The sequence below is a fragment of the Carcharodon carcharias genome, chromosome 1 (genome assembly GCF_017639515.1).
Source record: "Carcharodon carcharias isolate sCarCar2 chromosome 1, sCarCar2.pri, whole genome shotgun sequence".
NCBI classification, from domain to species: Eukaryota; Metazoa; Chordata; class Chondrichthyes; order Lamniformes; family Lamnidae; genus Carcharodon; species Carcharodon carcharias.
The window spans coordinates 59,784,782-59,801,350 of NC_054467.1; the positions used below are offsets into that span (position 1 = coordinate 59,784,782).

Sequence of the window (16,569 nt, forward strand, 5' to 3'; positions counted from 1 at the left end):
TACTTAGCAGGTCAGACACCATCTGTACACAGAGAAATAAAGTTAATTCAATCTGATGAAAAGTCATTGACCTAAAACAGTAACTCTGTTTCTCTCCCCACAGGTGCTACCAGACCTGCTGAGTATTTCAAGCATTTTCTGCTTTTATTTCAGGTTTCCAATATTATACAATGAATAGCAATACTATTTGGCAATGGACACTGCACAAACTCAACTGAGATATCTGTTCCTGTACCCTGTCAAGTACAGCTGGAATTCCTATACAATTTGTAGAAAATTTTAACAGTACTGTTTTACTAACCAATTGACAGTAAACTTAAGTTTAACTGAAATATAAGCTTTGTTTTAACAAAGATTTTTAGCTTGTAGGTAATGAGGCCACAGAGGACATTGGGGCTCTAATGTGAAGCATCATGGAATGAGTTTGAACCTGTGGCTCTCCCAAAGATCAATCAGATCTCATCTTAGCTAAACCATGCAAGGAAAATCTAAGTGGAGATCAGAGACTCTTCAAGGAAAGGAGAATCAAAGTGAAGATGAATCATCAGTGCTTGACTGGCATACCTCTTAAAAAAGTTGAACAAAATGGTTTCAAGAGCACATCACCCTGCCTTTGCTGTCAGTCAGAGGAATAAGGCAGGATTTTCGGGACCCTTCAAGGTCAGGAACGGAGCTGCACTGGGCCAAAAAATACTGATGTTAGCTGGCATCTTTCCCAGCACTATTCCTGGCACTGGCCATTTTGGGGGAGGCAGATTTAGGACTCATTAAGACTGCCTGCCCCCACAAGGCGGGCAGCCAATTTTCAATAAGACCCTTGGTAAGATTAGGTAATGGAGGCTGACTGGGATTTCCCAACGCTATTGGGGGCAGTTCACTGCCTGAAGGTAAGCATCCAGCAGCAGGCTGGGGTGCCAGCACTCCACACAGCCTACAGCCTGCCTGTCTGAGCGAAGGTGCAGCCAAAGGCCACCATGTGGAAGGGCTCCCCATCCACCACAGTGGTGGCTTGCTATTTTTCTATATTTAGTGATTTTTAAAAAAAAGTTCCTAAGAGGGCATCTTCATTTTGATGCAATACTCAAATACTTACCCTTTGCTGTAGCCAGCTGCTCCTCTCAAGCTGGAAGGTCTCTAAGTGGCCCTCCAACTTCAAGGGCCCACCTGTTGTACTTAGTTGGACAGGGGGCCTGTTTCCATGCCAATTAAGGGGATGACCCCGTCAAAATCCCAATGAAACTGGGGCAGGTTCTGGACCCAAAACCAGTCCTGGCTCCTGTTTCCCATCCCCAAAGCAAAAATCCAACCCCTAGTGCGTGATTTGGAGAAAACAGACGGGAAGAAAAATGCAAAGCAAATTCAACCTTCTCCCAAGTATTCTGCATATTTTGTTCTACAATCTACCTTTGTAAGTACACATTGTATTTGATCACCAGTTAAAAGATACTATTAATTTTCCTTCAATCAGTGCATTCTTGCTAGGATGACATATTGTTACTAAAACTCTGCTTTAACGCTATTCAAAGAATTCTGGTTCAAACTAGTAAGAATTATCTATTTCATAATTGATACAGTACACCTATAGCATATAAGAAACCCATTAATATTGTCATGTCATAAATACACTTCAAGAAGTGGAATGGGTGTTAATTGAGGTGAAAAATAGACAATGTCATTTGTTGCATTTTTGCATTTTATAGAGACACTTTCAGTGAGGTTTTCCAGCTTCTTCCTAACTTTGATGAAAGAACCATGGAAACCCTGGAAAAATGGCTTGACCTGCAGTATTTTTCCAGAGTTTCTGTGGCTCTCCCACTGAAGCTATGGTGGATGAGTGAGAGGACTCCCACAGATATTCACTCTTAATTCAGCTAGCTAAGCATCTGGCTTGTCTCTATTGATTGGGATTTAATACAATTCTTGAACGTATCTTTTATTAGAACTTTTCAATAATAATATAACAACAATTTGAATGTAAATGGTATATTTAATGTAGTAAAATAGTCCAAGGCGCTTGACAAAGGCATAAGCAAGAAAGGAGATGTTAGGAGCGCTGAACAAAGGTTTGGTGTATGATCTGGATTTTAAGGAGGGTCTTAAGGCAAAGCAGAGAGGAATACAGAGCAGAGATTTTAAGAAGGAATTTGAGAGCATATGGCCAAGGCAGCCTAAGGCACAGCCACCAATGGTGAGGAGAAGGGAGGGAGGCATAAGAGGGCAGAGTCAGAGGAAACTGCCAGTTCTGGGATAGGGGATAGTTGGGCATTTGTTGGGCTACAGGAAGTACAAAGAAAAAATGGGTAAAACAATGAAAGAATTTAGAGTTGAGAATGAGGATTTTAGATTTGAGGTGTTGGGTGACTCAGTGATAAGGTAGGTCAGCCTAGACATAGAAATAATGAATGAGAGTTGATTATAGATAGGGTGCAAGCAGCAGAGTTTTCGATGAGCTGATGTTTATGGAAGGCAGGGAGTGAGAGAAGAGAATTGGAATGGTTGAGCCTGAAGATGGCAAACGTTTTGCAGGATTTCAGCAGCAGATGAGCTGAGGTAGGGCAGGGGCCAGGGATGTTACAAAGCTGGTGGATGGCCTTGTGACGGAGAGGATATGGGGTCAGAAGTTTACCTCAGGATGAGATAAGTCACTGTGATTACAAACAGAGGCTTTGCTTGAGATGGCAGCTGTGGGAGGGAATAGAGTCAGTGACAAGAGCACAGAGGATGTGGTGGAGACCAATGATGATGGCTTCTGTCTTCCCAGTATTTAGCAGGAGGAATAAAAACAAAAAACTGCGGATGCTGGAAATCCAAAACAAAAACAGAATTACCTGGAAAAACTCAGCAGGTCTGGCAGCATCGGCGGAGAAGAAAAGAGTTGATGTTTCGAGTCCTCATGACCCTTCCACAGAACTGAGCAAATATAAGGAGAGGGGTGAAATATAAGCTGGTTTAAGGTTTGGGGCGGGGGGTGGGGGGGGGGGGGGGGGGGGGGGAAGAGAAGTTGGGGGCGGGGGGGTGGTTGGTGTGGTTGTAGGGCCCCCCCAACTTCTCTTTCCCCCCCCCCCCCCACCTTAAGCCAACTTATATTTCACCCCTCTCCTTATATTCGCTCAGTTCTGTGGAAGGGTCATGAGGACTCAAAACGCCAACTCTTTTCTTCTCCACCGATGCTGCCAGACCTGCTGAGTTTTTCCAGGTAATTCTGTTTTTGTTGAGCAGGAGGAAGCTGTGCCTCACCCAAGACTGGATGTCAGCCAACCAGACTGACAGCACAGAGGCAGGAGAATGATCCAACATGTAATTCTAATCTTTGGAGTTTACCCCTGGCAGGCTCATCCCTTTTTGTTAGGAAAGGGAATAGAAAGGTAGAGATAAAAGTAGAAAGGAATTGTCAGCTTTTACCTGAGAGCTAGCACCACAACTGCATAGGATTATAGTGGGGATCACCAAGGCCACTCATTTTTATACTATTTGTTCCTGCATGACAACATTAAAGAATTACTTGTGTAGGGGGCCGAGAAACCAACAGTGGTGGATCTTTTTATTGGATTTTTCAGCAATGCTTCTTCAAATATAAACAAAATATTTATTTTCTGAAAAGCCGATATAAAAATTGAGATAGGATGTACCTAGCTACCCTCATATCATTTTTTCTTTGTGAAATCTTTAATGATCAGCCATATCATTCAAAACAAGAACAACGTAGATGTCTAGTAAAGTTATCACTGAAATTCCAAATCAGGTCTGTCAAAGTCTCCCTCAGGCACCTGAAAGCTTTCCTGAGGCCTTTGTGGAACACCACTTAGGTTTAATAACAGCTATTCATCTTATTAACAAAAGCATGGATAACAAGATCACTAGATATAAACTTCCAGTGGACCACAATTATTGGAAAAGCCAAAGACATAATGGATCAGTGGAATGGCAGGAATTCCCAGTCAAGAGAAGGCGTTACCGTTTTTCTACGTATGCTTAATGCTAAAGGACAATAGAAGGTTTTGTCATGGAATTGTACATCGTGGTCATTTAGAAGTTAGTTCTTATATCTCGTCAAACATAGTATGTTCAAATTATAATTATAATACTATGCTAAAAGCATCTTGGTAAAAATAAAACAAACTCAAAAACAACAGTTATTTTGCAGGCAAACAGGCTGAATGTAAAAGGCCTGTTTTAATGACATATTATTGCATTGTTCCATTTGTAACGGCTTTCAAAGATGATATTTAAGGTTACTTCCAAATGAAATTTGCTTTAAAGAAATCAATAATCATTTGTCATTCAAATGCAAATAGTAACTTTACAGCAATAGTTTCTGAATGTAAAACAGCCAAACTGGAAGATTCCGACTTTGAGTAATACTATAACCATTAAATCAACATAATATAAACTATAACATTTGCCAAAGTGGTTCCTTGAGAGGTCACAGGAGACATGTTTAATTACCTCATCTACATACCTAAAGCTAATTGATTTTGAAATGATGTTGGTGCTACAATGGTGGTAAAGCATTATACTCAATACACAAAATTTGATGAGCAGCAAAATTTGAAAATTCTAAAAAATCAAGGACTGAAGTCAGAAAACTCTAAGAAGAAACTGTATATTACTGACAAACTTTGCCCTGCCTTATTCGTCTATGCCTCACTTATAATGAATCTGAAAAAATGTTCTTTGTAAATGTATGAATGAACAGTTATAAGCATCACACAGAGAAAAATATCAGATTGTATCTGTTCAACAGCCTTAATAACCAAAGACGAATTGGTGTTGACAACTAAATATATAGCACTCTTAGAGTGAAGTTGTTCTTAATATTTGTTTTAAATTTTCTCTTTGCTAATTTAAATTTATTTCCACTGCCCATACTCAACTGCCATCTATTTCAATATATCTCAATAAGATACTTCCTTAAACAACTTCTTCCTAAACCACAGCTTGAGACTCTTTTTCAATTTACCTTACAACTCATCCATTATAATGGAATATGCCTCATTGCTTTTCTCTACATCTTCTCTAATGGATATAACTGCTTTTTGTGGTTTGGTAGCCAGAGTTGTATACTTATTTTCAAAATGCATTTTATTCAGGAACTCTGCATTCCTCCAGCTATGCTCTTTGCTGCAAATCCACGCTCCTTCTCCATCATTGGTACTTGTTCCTTCATCTGTCTGAACCCTAAATTCTGAAAATCCACCCCCCACACCTCCCGCCCCCTAGTAAGTTGACCTCTCCTCTCTCACCTCCTTTAAGATAATCATTAAAATCTAACTTTGTGGCCAAGCCTTTAGACACAGATCCTAATATCTTCTTTGTTTCGGTGTCAAGTTATATTTCTGTGAATAACATTGGATTAATTTTCTACATTAAACATGCTATATAGAAATAAATTGCTGTTCTTTTATCATATTGTTTATCTGTTGAAGGTTATGGGCCAAAAACTCCTAAGTTTCTTACTGAATATCCTTCAACCAATTTAGTTTCATTCATCCTCTACATGTGATGGACATATACTCTACTCCTTGTTTTTTCTCCAAATCTTTATCTCACACTTCTCCACATTAAATGGCAGCTGCCACCTGCCGACCCATTCCATGAATCTGTCAAATTTTCTGTTGAAATAGTTTACAGTCCTGCTCGCTGATTGTCAAACATGTGTATCCCTAACAGCTTTTCCCGTGTTGTCAACAAAAATTCAAGATTTCACTGCTTAGCCTTAGGTCCCAATCAATCATTATACCTTCAATCACAGAAGAAACAGAAACTCAGCACACAATTAGCCACAAAATTTGCTTCATCTTTGTGACCTTCTATCGTGGCACCGTACCACTGAAATAAGGTGGGACTTCCTGCTTTTTAGTGAAATTTAGCATTTTACACCGTTGCAGCCAAAGGTTCTAAATTCGTCAATTCAGGCTGTTAATTAGGAACCTTTTATAATATCAATATGTAACAAAGCACCAAAGGCCGTGTCATAAAAGGAAAAAGTGGTAGCCGTTGATTGGACTTGTAACGTATATGAAGAAACTGTATCCAAACATATTGTCTGCTGTACTGATTGATAACTTTATTTTCTATATTTCAAGGAATGGCTTGAACTTGCAATATGATTAAAAAATTATTGAAATATTTATACTAAAAAATAAGAAAAATATAAAACAGCCTATTGTTTTTTGTAATATAAAATTGCCTTTGTAGTTACTAGTTGAGATTCTTTTTCATAAAATGTGGAGAAAAGCATCCAATAATAATGTTTCCCTATGTCAATGCCATGGGCTAAATATATTAACCTCATCAAGCTCTTAAGATGAACAAAAATCATGTTTTTTGTTTCTCATGTTTTAACTTCTTACAAATCATAACATCAAAGATTGTATAATTAAACTCGGTTTCATCTATTCTTTTGCTTGCTCTGAGACGCTTTTGGTTAAGTTCAAATGAATAAGTTTCAAAATAGAATGATTGTTTGGTTAATTAATGTTAATGTACCATTCACTGAACTAATGTCTTGTATGAGTGTTTAAACAAAGTTAACAAGTGTTTGTTATGTGGATTGTGTTTATGGAACATTGTATTGAATTGCACTATGATCACTTATTCACACCAGACACCAATTCTTTTACAGTATCTATGTTTAGTGGTCAGGGAGGGAAAGTATTATCTAAGAACCACTTGGTTAATCACTTCTAACTTCAAAGTATTCTCAAAATAAAAACAGCTTTCATAAGCCAAATCCTGTCTTCAGACTGACACTGTCATGCAAATCATTTCAGAGTTCAATCCTTTTTACTTTGTTCATTCGTTTTGAACTCCCTTTACACAAAAACCAACTTTTCACCAGAACTCACCGATCAGAGTTAAAATAGACAATTTTTTGTTCAACCAATTCCAGCAAAAGCAACCATGTAAGGATAAATTAAGCACAAAAAAACATAAATAAAAGTGCTCAATTGCATACCACAATCTATTTGATGCTCTCTTGGTGCAAGCTTTGCTCAATTACCAGAAAGGAAATGTCATGTTGCTTCAGCACTCATCACTCTAGAGGAGCAAATGATAGAAGTGCAGATATACAGTCAAAAATGCAACAAAATAGACATTTACTGAGACAGCACATGTGAAAGACATCATTGTTCTCAAGACAGAAGCTATTTGTTTAAGCTGCTCTTTTCTGTAAGCCTAACATAGTTAGTGATATTATGGAAGTTAAATCAGCGATCAAATTTAGTTTATGTACTATTAATTATTATTCTTTGGCACCAAGATTAAATAAATGCTGCAAAAGCATTTGAGAAAATATTTCATTATGTAAAACATGATCCTGAAAATGTATTGTTGACTAACCTTGACTGAATGTGGTGACACTAACATTGCCCAGGTCAGTGTTAATAATGTAGCCATGCCCTGGTCCTTCTGTGATCCTAAACTTCAGGAGTTTGTGTGGACTATCACGATCTTCAGCCTTCAGTGCTTTGCTGCTGATCAAAAATCCAAGGTGACCAGCGTGCACAGTTCGAAGGGTTGGAGCTCCTTTGTTGACAACAACTTGTGGAATACCATTATCAACTGCTGATATTTGGATCTTCATCATCTGAGGCCTACGGGTCTCAAACACAGTATCTGGGAAAACATAGTATTCAGTGTGTGTGCCGTCCATTACAGTGAAGGAGAAACTGTCCTCGTTTGTCTCTGTGCCATCATGTTTGTAGCTAATAAGATTTTCATCGAGGTCCTGCTTGGTGAAGCTGGTGATTGGTTGGCTTCCATTAAATAACAACTGACCATGCACAGGAACTTGAGTAATGGTGAAACGCAGAAGATAGTCTGGAGTGTCACGGTCCTCAACTGTGAGTTCAAATGGAGTAATCAGCTTCATTTCCCCTTCACTCACGACCAGATCATTGACTGTGACCACTGGTTTCTTATTGTCCACATCTGTAATCGAAACACGAAAGGTACGAAAAACTGGATTGTAACCATCAGTCACCTCAAATTCAAAACTGTCCATCTTAACTTCATCGTCTGATGTGTGGATGTAATAGATTTTGTTTCCTGCTAATTCTAACTGAGTAAAGGAAGTAATTGGAACACCAGGATTATCGGTCTTCTCTAGGTGACCACGACTCGGGGCACGAGTGATGCTAAATCTTAAGTATTCATCAGGGCTGTTAATGTCACTGGTACTCAGTAAGTCAGTGGTCAGTGTAACCTTCCCACCTTCCTTCAGTGTAACTCCTTTGTTAATTACTTCAGGGAACAGCATATCAATGCTGCCAATGCTAACATAGAAATAACGATCAATCAGCGTGTTGATGCCATCCGTTACATCAAATTTAATAAGATCACGTACACCTTCTTGACCAGTGTGCACGTACTGAATCAATCCTTTATCAATTTCGTCCTGAGTAAAATTCATGCCAACAGTGATATTCTGAACCACATCACCATCTTTCATCAGATGTTGCAATAAGCCTTGGTTTTGACTATGACGAATTATGTAAGTCAATGTTTTGTCATCTGAATCTAAGTCTGTTGCCTTTAGGATTCTGTTGGTTATTAGCTTTGATTCACCTATTTCAACTTCTAGACCATCATTAATGGCCATCCGTGGTGTTTCATCATCTACAAGAATTATCATGATGAGGACGGTCTTGTCTACAGCATGTCTGCCATCTGTGAGTCTAATATCAAAGCTGTCTTCTTTAGTCTCAGAATCATCATGTTCATAGACAATATTGGAACCTATTGAAATTTCCTCTAGAGTAAAATTTTTGACTGGAACAGTACCATGTGGTAACTGTTGGACAATCTGTCCATGTTTTGGTGGCTTGGTTACAATAAAATAAAGTTCATCAGCAGGAATATCTGCATCAGCTGCATTCAAAATTGGGGTGTCTACAACAAGACTCATCCCCTCCATCACAACAAACTCACGGATGAAAATCTCTGGCTTTTCATCATTGGTTGGGATGATGACTATTGGGAAGAAGTGACGCTGAGAGAAGTTAATGCCATCAGAACAGCGGAAGGTGAACCTGTCCTCAACTTTTTCAACCTCTTTGTGAATACTTTGCACATAGTAGATATGTCCATCGCGAACATCTTTAATAGTAAATGCACTAATTGCTGTTCCAGTCCTTGACTTCTCAGACCCCGGAGCTGGAGAAATGTTTTCAACATAACCAAAGGTAGATTGAACAATTATAGTGCACAGGATCTCATCATTAGGAGTATCTACATCTGCAGCATTGAGGTTTGCCAATGTAATGACATTCTTCTCTCCCTCCAAAACTGTGTATTGCTCACCAATCGCAATCTCAGGTGCCATGCTGTCAACAGGCAAGACTGTGACTTGAACTCTGACGCCTTGTACTTTGTTTCCACCAACAACCCATTCATTTGACATGTCAGATATGGTCAAGTTGAAGGAATCGTGTTTTCTCTGAGTTCCAATTTCACCACTGGTATGAGCATACACCACCATTCCATTGATGATATCCTCCTGCGTGAACCTCTCTGCTGGTAACCCATTTACTAATATCTCACCAAGCTTAGGTGGGTCTTCCACAATGAACGTCAGCATTAGGTCATCAGTGTCTTCATCAGTACCCTGGATAACACTGCTGGTAATTTCAGTGGCCCCATTCTCAAGGACATCTATGTGTGTGCCCAGTTGTCCTTCAGGAAGCATAATGGTTGGTATCTCGTCATCTACTGGTCGCACTGTAACTCTAATAGTTACCGGAACTTCGTGGACCCCGTCGCCAATGTCTATTTTAAATGAATCGCTTGTAGACTCATGCCCGCTGTGCCAGTACACAACCCGCCCACTTGCAATATCGTCCAAGATAAACGCTTCGCCCACGGAAATAGTGACTCCTACATACTGTAAAAGGCCATGCTTTGGAGCCTGGGTCAAGGTGAAGGTTATTTTGTCTTCATCAGTATCCTGGTCAGTGGCATCCAGCTCTGCGGTGGTTAATACAAAGTCACCCCGCTCGGATACAGTGAAGCCAGTGTTAGTGATTTCAGGGGGTTTATTGTCCACTGGTTGTAAAAAGATGGTAAACGTGCCTTCTACAGAATTCCCTGCCGTGTCTTCCACAGAGTAGGTCCACTGGACCACTCTTGGGGTGATGCCAAGCTCCTGGTCTGGGGGGCTGTAGGCGACCTTGTGGTGGTTCACCTGCGCCTGGGTGAACTCGGTCAGAACTACACTGGGGTTTTCAGTCAAAACGATCTGGCCCGTCGGTACTAGGTGGTTCTCATCCACATCTGTTGGAGGTGTGAGCACGGTGTATCTCAGGTCTCGGTCATCGGAGTCCAGGTCGGTGTAACGCAGGAACTTCTTGCGGAAATGGGTGAGCTCGTACTCCTTCACCACCATCTGGAGCAGGCAGCCCGGGAACAGTTCAGGTGGAAGGTCGTCCACGGGCTGGATCTTGATGGTGAACTTGTGCTCCCCGGACTGGTTTGGAGGGTCGTTGTCGTCCTGAACTCGGAAGCTGAAAGTATCCATCAGAGTGCTGCTGCTGTGAGCGCCGATGTGGCGGTAATATAGCTTCCCATCCAGGATGTCCTGCTGGGACCACTCGGTCACCACCTTCTCATAGACCCCCTGGCTTTGCAAATCCTTCCAGCCAGAGGCTTCATCGGGCAGCTCCGGCTGCCTCAGGAGCATGACGCCAATTTGGGAATAAGGAGGTTCCAGGACGAAGCGGATGGTTGAATCTTCCGAGTCGATGTCATTGGCGCTCAGGATGAACGGTGAGATCTGCAGCATTTCGTTCTTGAAGAGGAGCAGGCCGGTGTTCGCGTTAATAATGGGAGGCTCGTCGTCAGTCGGTGCTATGGTGATGGGGAAGAGCAGCTCCACCCGGTGTTTGCCGTCACTCACCCTGAAGATGATGTTGTCGCTGTAGGTGTCAGAGCCATCGTGTTGGTAAAGGACCCGGCCAGCATCTAAATCAGCCGGGGTGAAGAATTTCCTCGGCTCTCCCAGTACGGTCAGCTGGCCATGCCTCAGGCCTTCCAGCACTGTGATCTTCACATTCTCCACATCATCCTCATCACTAACCTGCAGGTTCTGCCCGCTGGCTAACGGGCGCGACTGCCCCTCAAACAGCAGCTGCCCGCTGTTCCTGGTGGCCACCGGTGCCAGGCTGTTCATTGGCTTCACCACAATCATGAAGGCGAATGTGTCCGAGGCGGCTCCTTCGCTGTCCACCACCTCCAACTCCATCTGGAAGATCCTCTCCGTGTCCGAGTCCACCGGGGGAGGCTTGTAGGCGATTTTCAGCTCTCTGACGTCCCTCTGATAGAAGGAGGTGATGGGCAGGTTCTGGTCGTCGGTGCTGATGATGGAGCCTTGCTGGGGGCCAAGGGGTGAAGTGATGTTAAAGATCAAAGCATCAGGATCCGACTCCACATCTTCAGCAGCCAACATATCACTGGTGATGGCTGTCATGACAAACTGGTCCACCTCCATCATCATCATCGCCACAAAGCTGGGTTTGGGTGGAGTGTTTTCCGTGCCCTCCCGGATCCGCACCATAATTTGGAAATATTCCTGTTTGACAGGGTTCCCTTCTCGATCCAGCAGCTCCACCAGCATGGGGATGTAATCCCTGTTGGGTGAGCTGGTGCTAGCCGTGTGCTTGTAGCGAATGCCTGAAGTCACGAAGGTGTCGCACTCCACCATGTGCCCGTTGGATGTGAAGTTTAACAGTTTGCCATACCTGGGCAGGCCGCCGGTGCCCAGTAACGTGCTGATCTGGCATGTTTCTGAGCTGCTGTCGTAGGTGTAGCCCAGCACCTTCTTATCGATAGGGTTACTGCTACCCTTCAACTTCTCCACGAGCAGGGGGATATTCCGGGTGAGGATCTGCAGCTGCTGGAAGACCACCTCCACCTCCAGCATGAAGGGCACGATGATAGTGTCACTCTGGCTGTCATAGCGGAGCTGCAGCCTCACCCGGTCTCTGCTGGGGCTCCTGGAGCCGAAGTGAGTGTACTTGACATCCTCCGGGCCGAAGTCACAGGGAAATTTCTTGGGAGACAACATGCCAGGTCTCTGGGAGAGGGGGTCGTTCTCCAGCACCGTGACAAAGCACCTGTCCCCCGGCTGCACTTGGATCACCAGGTCGCTGACAGGGTCGATGTAGACCGATCTGCCGAAGGGGACTCTCACTCCGTTGTTAGCCAGCAGCACCGAGCCCAGGCTCGCTCCGTACGCCAGATAGGGTTCGGACTGTCCCTGTGCACTCACTGCCACCAACAAACACACAGAAACAACACAACACACCAGAGAGCTGGGGCTCAGTCTGCAACTGCACACAACTGGCAGTCCGAGGAGTGTAGCTTTCCGGCATGCGGCCATGGCTTCTTGCTGCAGTTCCCCTGGAAAGTGAGCAGGAGGGGAGAGAGAGAGAGAGAGCTGCGCTCACTCACCCTGCCGCACACACATGGACACAATGAGCTGCAGTTCACAGAGCGGCTAGCAGGTAAAGGCCAGAGAATAGAGTCCACCCACTAGGGTATAGACCCGCCCCGCAGAGAATAGACCCCACCCCCAAAGTATAGACCCACCTCTAGAGAATAGACCCCACCCCTAGAGAATAGACCCCACCCCCAAGAATAGACCCCAGCCTCTAGAGTATAGACCCCACCCCCAGAGAATAGACCCCCAGCCCCTAGAGTATAGACCCTGCCCCCAGAAAATAGACCCCACCACAGAGTATACACCCCTCTAGATTATACACCCCAACACCTAGAGTATAGATCCCACACCCACAGAATAGACCCCCACCCAGGATTGTACAGACCCCACCCCCTAGAGTATAGACCTCAACCCCAGCGAATTGATCCTATCACCACAGCCTAGACATTGCCCCCAAAGATTAGAGCCCACTCCCAGAGGACAGACCCCACCCCCAGAGGAGAGATCCCAAACTAGAACATAGAACCCACCTCCAGCTCATAGACCCCACCCCCAGGGCATAGATCCCACCCCCAGAGCACAGACCCTGCCTCCTCCATAAAATAGAACTCACCTCAGAGAATAGACCCTACTCCCGAGAGCAGAGACACCATGCCCAGAGAATAGACCCTTCACCCTAGAGAATAGACCCCATCCCCAGAGCGTAGACCCCATACCCAGAGAATAGACACTGCCCCCTCAAGAATAGGACCCTCTAGAGCATAGACCACACCCGAGAGCATAATCTTCCCCCCCATAGAATAGAACCTGTCCCCTAGGGAGTAGACCCTGTCCCGAGAGCATAGATCCCACCCAGCCACAAACCCTGCTCCACGTGGACCACACCCTAGAGCACAGACACCACCCTTGGAGAATAGACCCCACCTCCAAGAGAATAAACCCCTGCCCCCGGAGTATAAACTCCACCCTCTAGAATATAGACCTCACCCCAGAGCATAAACTCCACCCCAGGTCACAGACTCCCACCTGAGAATAGACACCATCCCTAGAGCAGTCCATGTCCAAATGCAGCATGACCTGGACAATACACAGGCTTGGGCTGACAAGTGGGAAGTGACATTTGTGCCACACAAGTGCCAGACAATGACCATCCCCAACGAAAGACAATCTAACCATTGCCCCTTGACATTCAATGGCATTACTGTCGCTAATCCCCCAATATCAACATCCTGGGGGTTACCATTGACCAGAAAATGAACCGGACTAGCCATATAAATACTGTGGCTACAAGAACAGGTCAGAGGCTAGAAATCGTGTGATAAGTGACTCACCTCCTGACTCCCTAAAGCCAGTCCACCATCTACAAGGCGCAAGTCAGGAGTGTGATGGAATACTCTCCACTTGCCTGGATGAGTGCAGCTCCCACAACACTCAAGAAGCTTGGCACCATCCAGGGCATAGCAGCCCACTTGATTGACACCCCTTCCACAAACATTCACTTCCTCACAGTAACAGCAATGTGTACCATCTACAAGATGCACTGCAGGAATTCACCAAGGCTCCTCAGACAGCACCTTCCAAACCCACGACCACTACCATCTAGGAGGACAATGGCAGCAGACACATGGGAACACCACCACCTGGAAATTCCCCTCCAAGCCACACAGTATCCTGACTTGGAAATATTTCGCCGTTCCTTCACTGTCGCTGGATCAAAATCCTGGAACTCCCTCCCTAACAGCACTGTGGGTGCCCCAACATCCAGGGACTGCAGCGGTTCAAAAGGCAGCTCATCACCACCTTCTCAAGAGCAATTGGGGATGGGCAATAAATGCTGGCCTAGCCAGTGAAGCCCACATCCCATAAATGAATTTTAAAAATACCCCAACCCCAGAAAATAGACCATGCCCTCAGAGCATAGACCCCACCCAGAGTATAGGCCCCACCCCATAGAGATAGACCCTGTCCCTAGAGCATAGACCCCATCTATAGCACAGACACCACTCCCCAGAGGATAGAGCCCACTCCCAGGGCAGAAACCACTCCCCTAGACTATAGCCCCCGCCCCAGAGCATAGACCCCATCCCCAGAGCTCAGACCTTGCCCCAGATCATAGACTCCACCTCCAGAGCACAGACTCCATCCCAGAGCATGGAATCTTAGAGGACTCATGACTCCTTAGAGTGTAGACCCCAACCCAGAGCACAGACCCCACACCCAGAGCATAGAATCTGCTCCCAGATCATAGACCACACCCCCGGAGCACAGACACCACCCACTAGAGCAAAGACCCCAACCCCTAGAGCACAGACACCACCCACACACCACTTGAGAACTAACCCCATCCTCTAGAGCACAGACCCCGTCACTAGAGGACAGTGAGAGCATAGATCTCACCCCAGAGCATAGTACCTGCCCCATAGGGCATAGACCTCACCCCCCCAGAGCCTATAGTCCCTGCTCCAAGAGCGTAGACCCTATCCCTAGACCATAGACCCCACCCACAAACTATAGGCACAAACCCAGACCATAGATCCCACCTGGAGTCTGCCCATTGTTCCTAGACACTGCCCATAGACCCCACCCACCACTACTAGACCTTTCCCCCAAACAACAGACCCCACTTGCACCAATACACGTTGCCCCAGACAACAGGTCCTGTCCCCATAGGACAAACCCCTACCTCATCAGCCCAAACCCCTCTCCCAACCAATCAACCCCCTCCACCAACCACTCAATTGCCTCCTCCAGCTACTCAAACCTTCCCCCAGCAACACAAACCTTTCCCCAGCACCTCAAAGCATCTGCCAGCAATCCAACTCTGCCCCCGATGCAAAAACCCCTCCCCAGCAGTTCAACCCCTTCCCCAGCACCTCAAAACCTCCCCCAGCACTCAAACCCCTCCCCAACTGCTCAAACCCCTCCCCAGCAGTCCAACTCCATCCCTGATTCTGAAACCCTTCCCTCAGCTATTCAAACCCCTCCCTCAGCTGTTCAAACACCTCCCAAGTAGTTCAAACCCCTCCTATGTAGTTCAAACCCCCTCCCCAGATGTTCAAACCCCTCCCCAGTAGTTCAACCCCTTCCCCAGCACCTCAAAACCTCCCCCAGCACTCAAACCCCTCCCCAACTGCTCAAACCCCTCCCCAGCAGTCCAACTCCATCCCTGATGCTGAAACACCTCCCCCAGCAGTTCAAACCCCTCCCTCAGCTATTCAAACCATTCCCTCAGCTGTTCAAACCCCTCCCAACTAGTTCAACCCCTCCCCAGATGTTCAAATCCCTCCTTTAGCAGTTCAAGCCCTTCCCCAGTGGCTCAAACTTCTTCCCTAACAGTTCAAGCCCCTCCCCAGCAGTTCAGGCCTCTGCCAGGAGTACAAATTCTGCCCCCTGTAGCTCAAACCCACTTCCTGCAGCTCAAACCCTGTCCCCAGCAGTGCAAACTCTACCCCTGCAAGCCCCACCTCCACCAGCCTAAACCCCATCCCTGGTATATGAAACCCCAACTCCCCCAGTCCAAACTCCACCCCTGCAGCTCAAACCCCACCTATGACAGCTCAAACTTTGTAGCCCCTGCAGCTCAAACCACCCCCTAGCCATATGAATACAGTGACTACAAGAGCAGATCAGAGGCTAGGAATCCTGAGGTAAGTCTCAGCAGGGTCTGGCAGCATGGGTGGAGAAGAGCAAAGTTGACGTTTCGAGTCCTCATGACCCTTCAACAGAACTGTTCTGTTGAAGGGTCATGAGGACTCGAAACGTCAACTTTGCTCTTCTCTGTCGATGCTGCCAGACCTGCTGAGTTTTTCCAGGTATTTCTATTTTTGTTTTGGATTTCCATCATCCACAGTTTTTTGTTTTTATCCTGAGGTAAGTAACTCACCTCTGACTCCCCAAAGCCTGGCTGTCCACCATCTGGCCAGATAAACTGATTTTCAGTGTTGGCCCAGGTCACTGTGGAGAACTTTCTGCTCTTCTTCAAAATAGTGCCTGGGGTTTTATGTCCTTTTGGGGGCGAGATGCAACGTCAGTTTAACTTTTCCTTGGAAAGATGGCATGGTCCACATTGCAGTCTCTCATCCTGCTGCACCAATTGAGCAGCTCTCCCTCAGTACTGCTCCTCCAATTGT

The 16,569-nt window shown here is 45.3% G+C and overlaps 1 protein-coding gene across 1 annotated transcript in view; it reads right to left on the bottom strand.

Moving 5' to 3' along the window:
* Positions 1-12,379, bottom strand: part of frem3 (Fras1 related extracellular matrix 3) — a 417,152-nt gene extending 404,773 nt beyond the window's left edge. The window contains exon 1 of the mRNA XM_041178465.1: positions 7,345-12,379. Within this exon, the coding sequence (XP_041034399.1) occupies positions 7,345-12,379 (5,035 nt within the window). The remainder of the gene's footprint in view (positions 1-7,344) is intronic.
* Between the last annotated feature and the right edge of the window lie 4,190 nt (positions 12,380-16,569).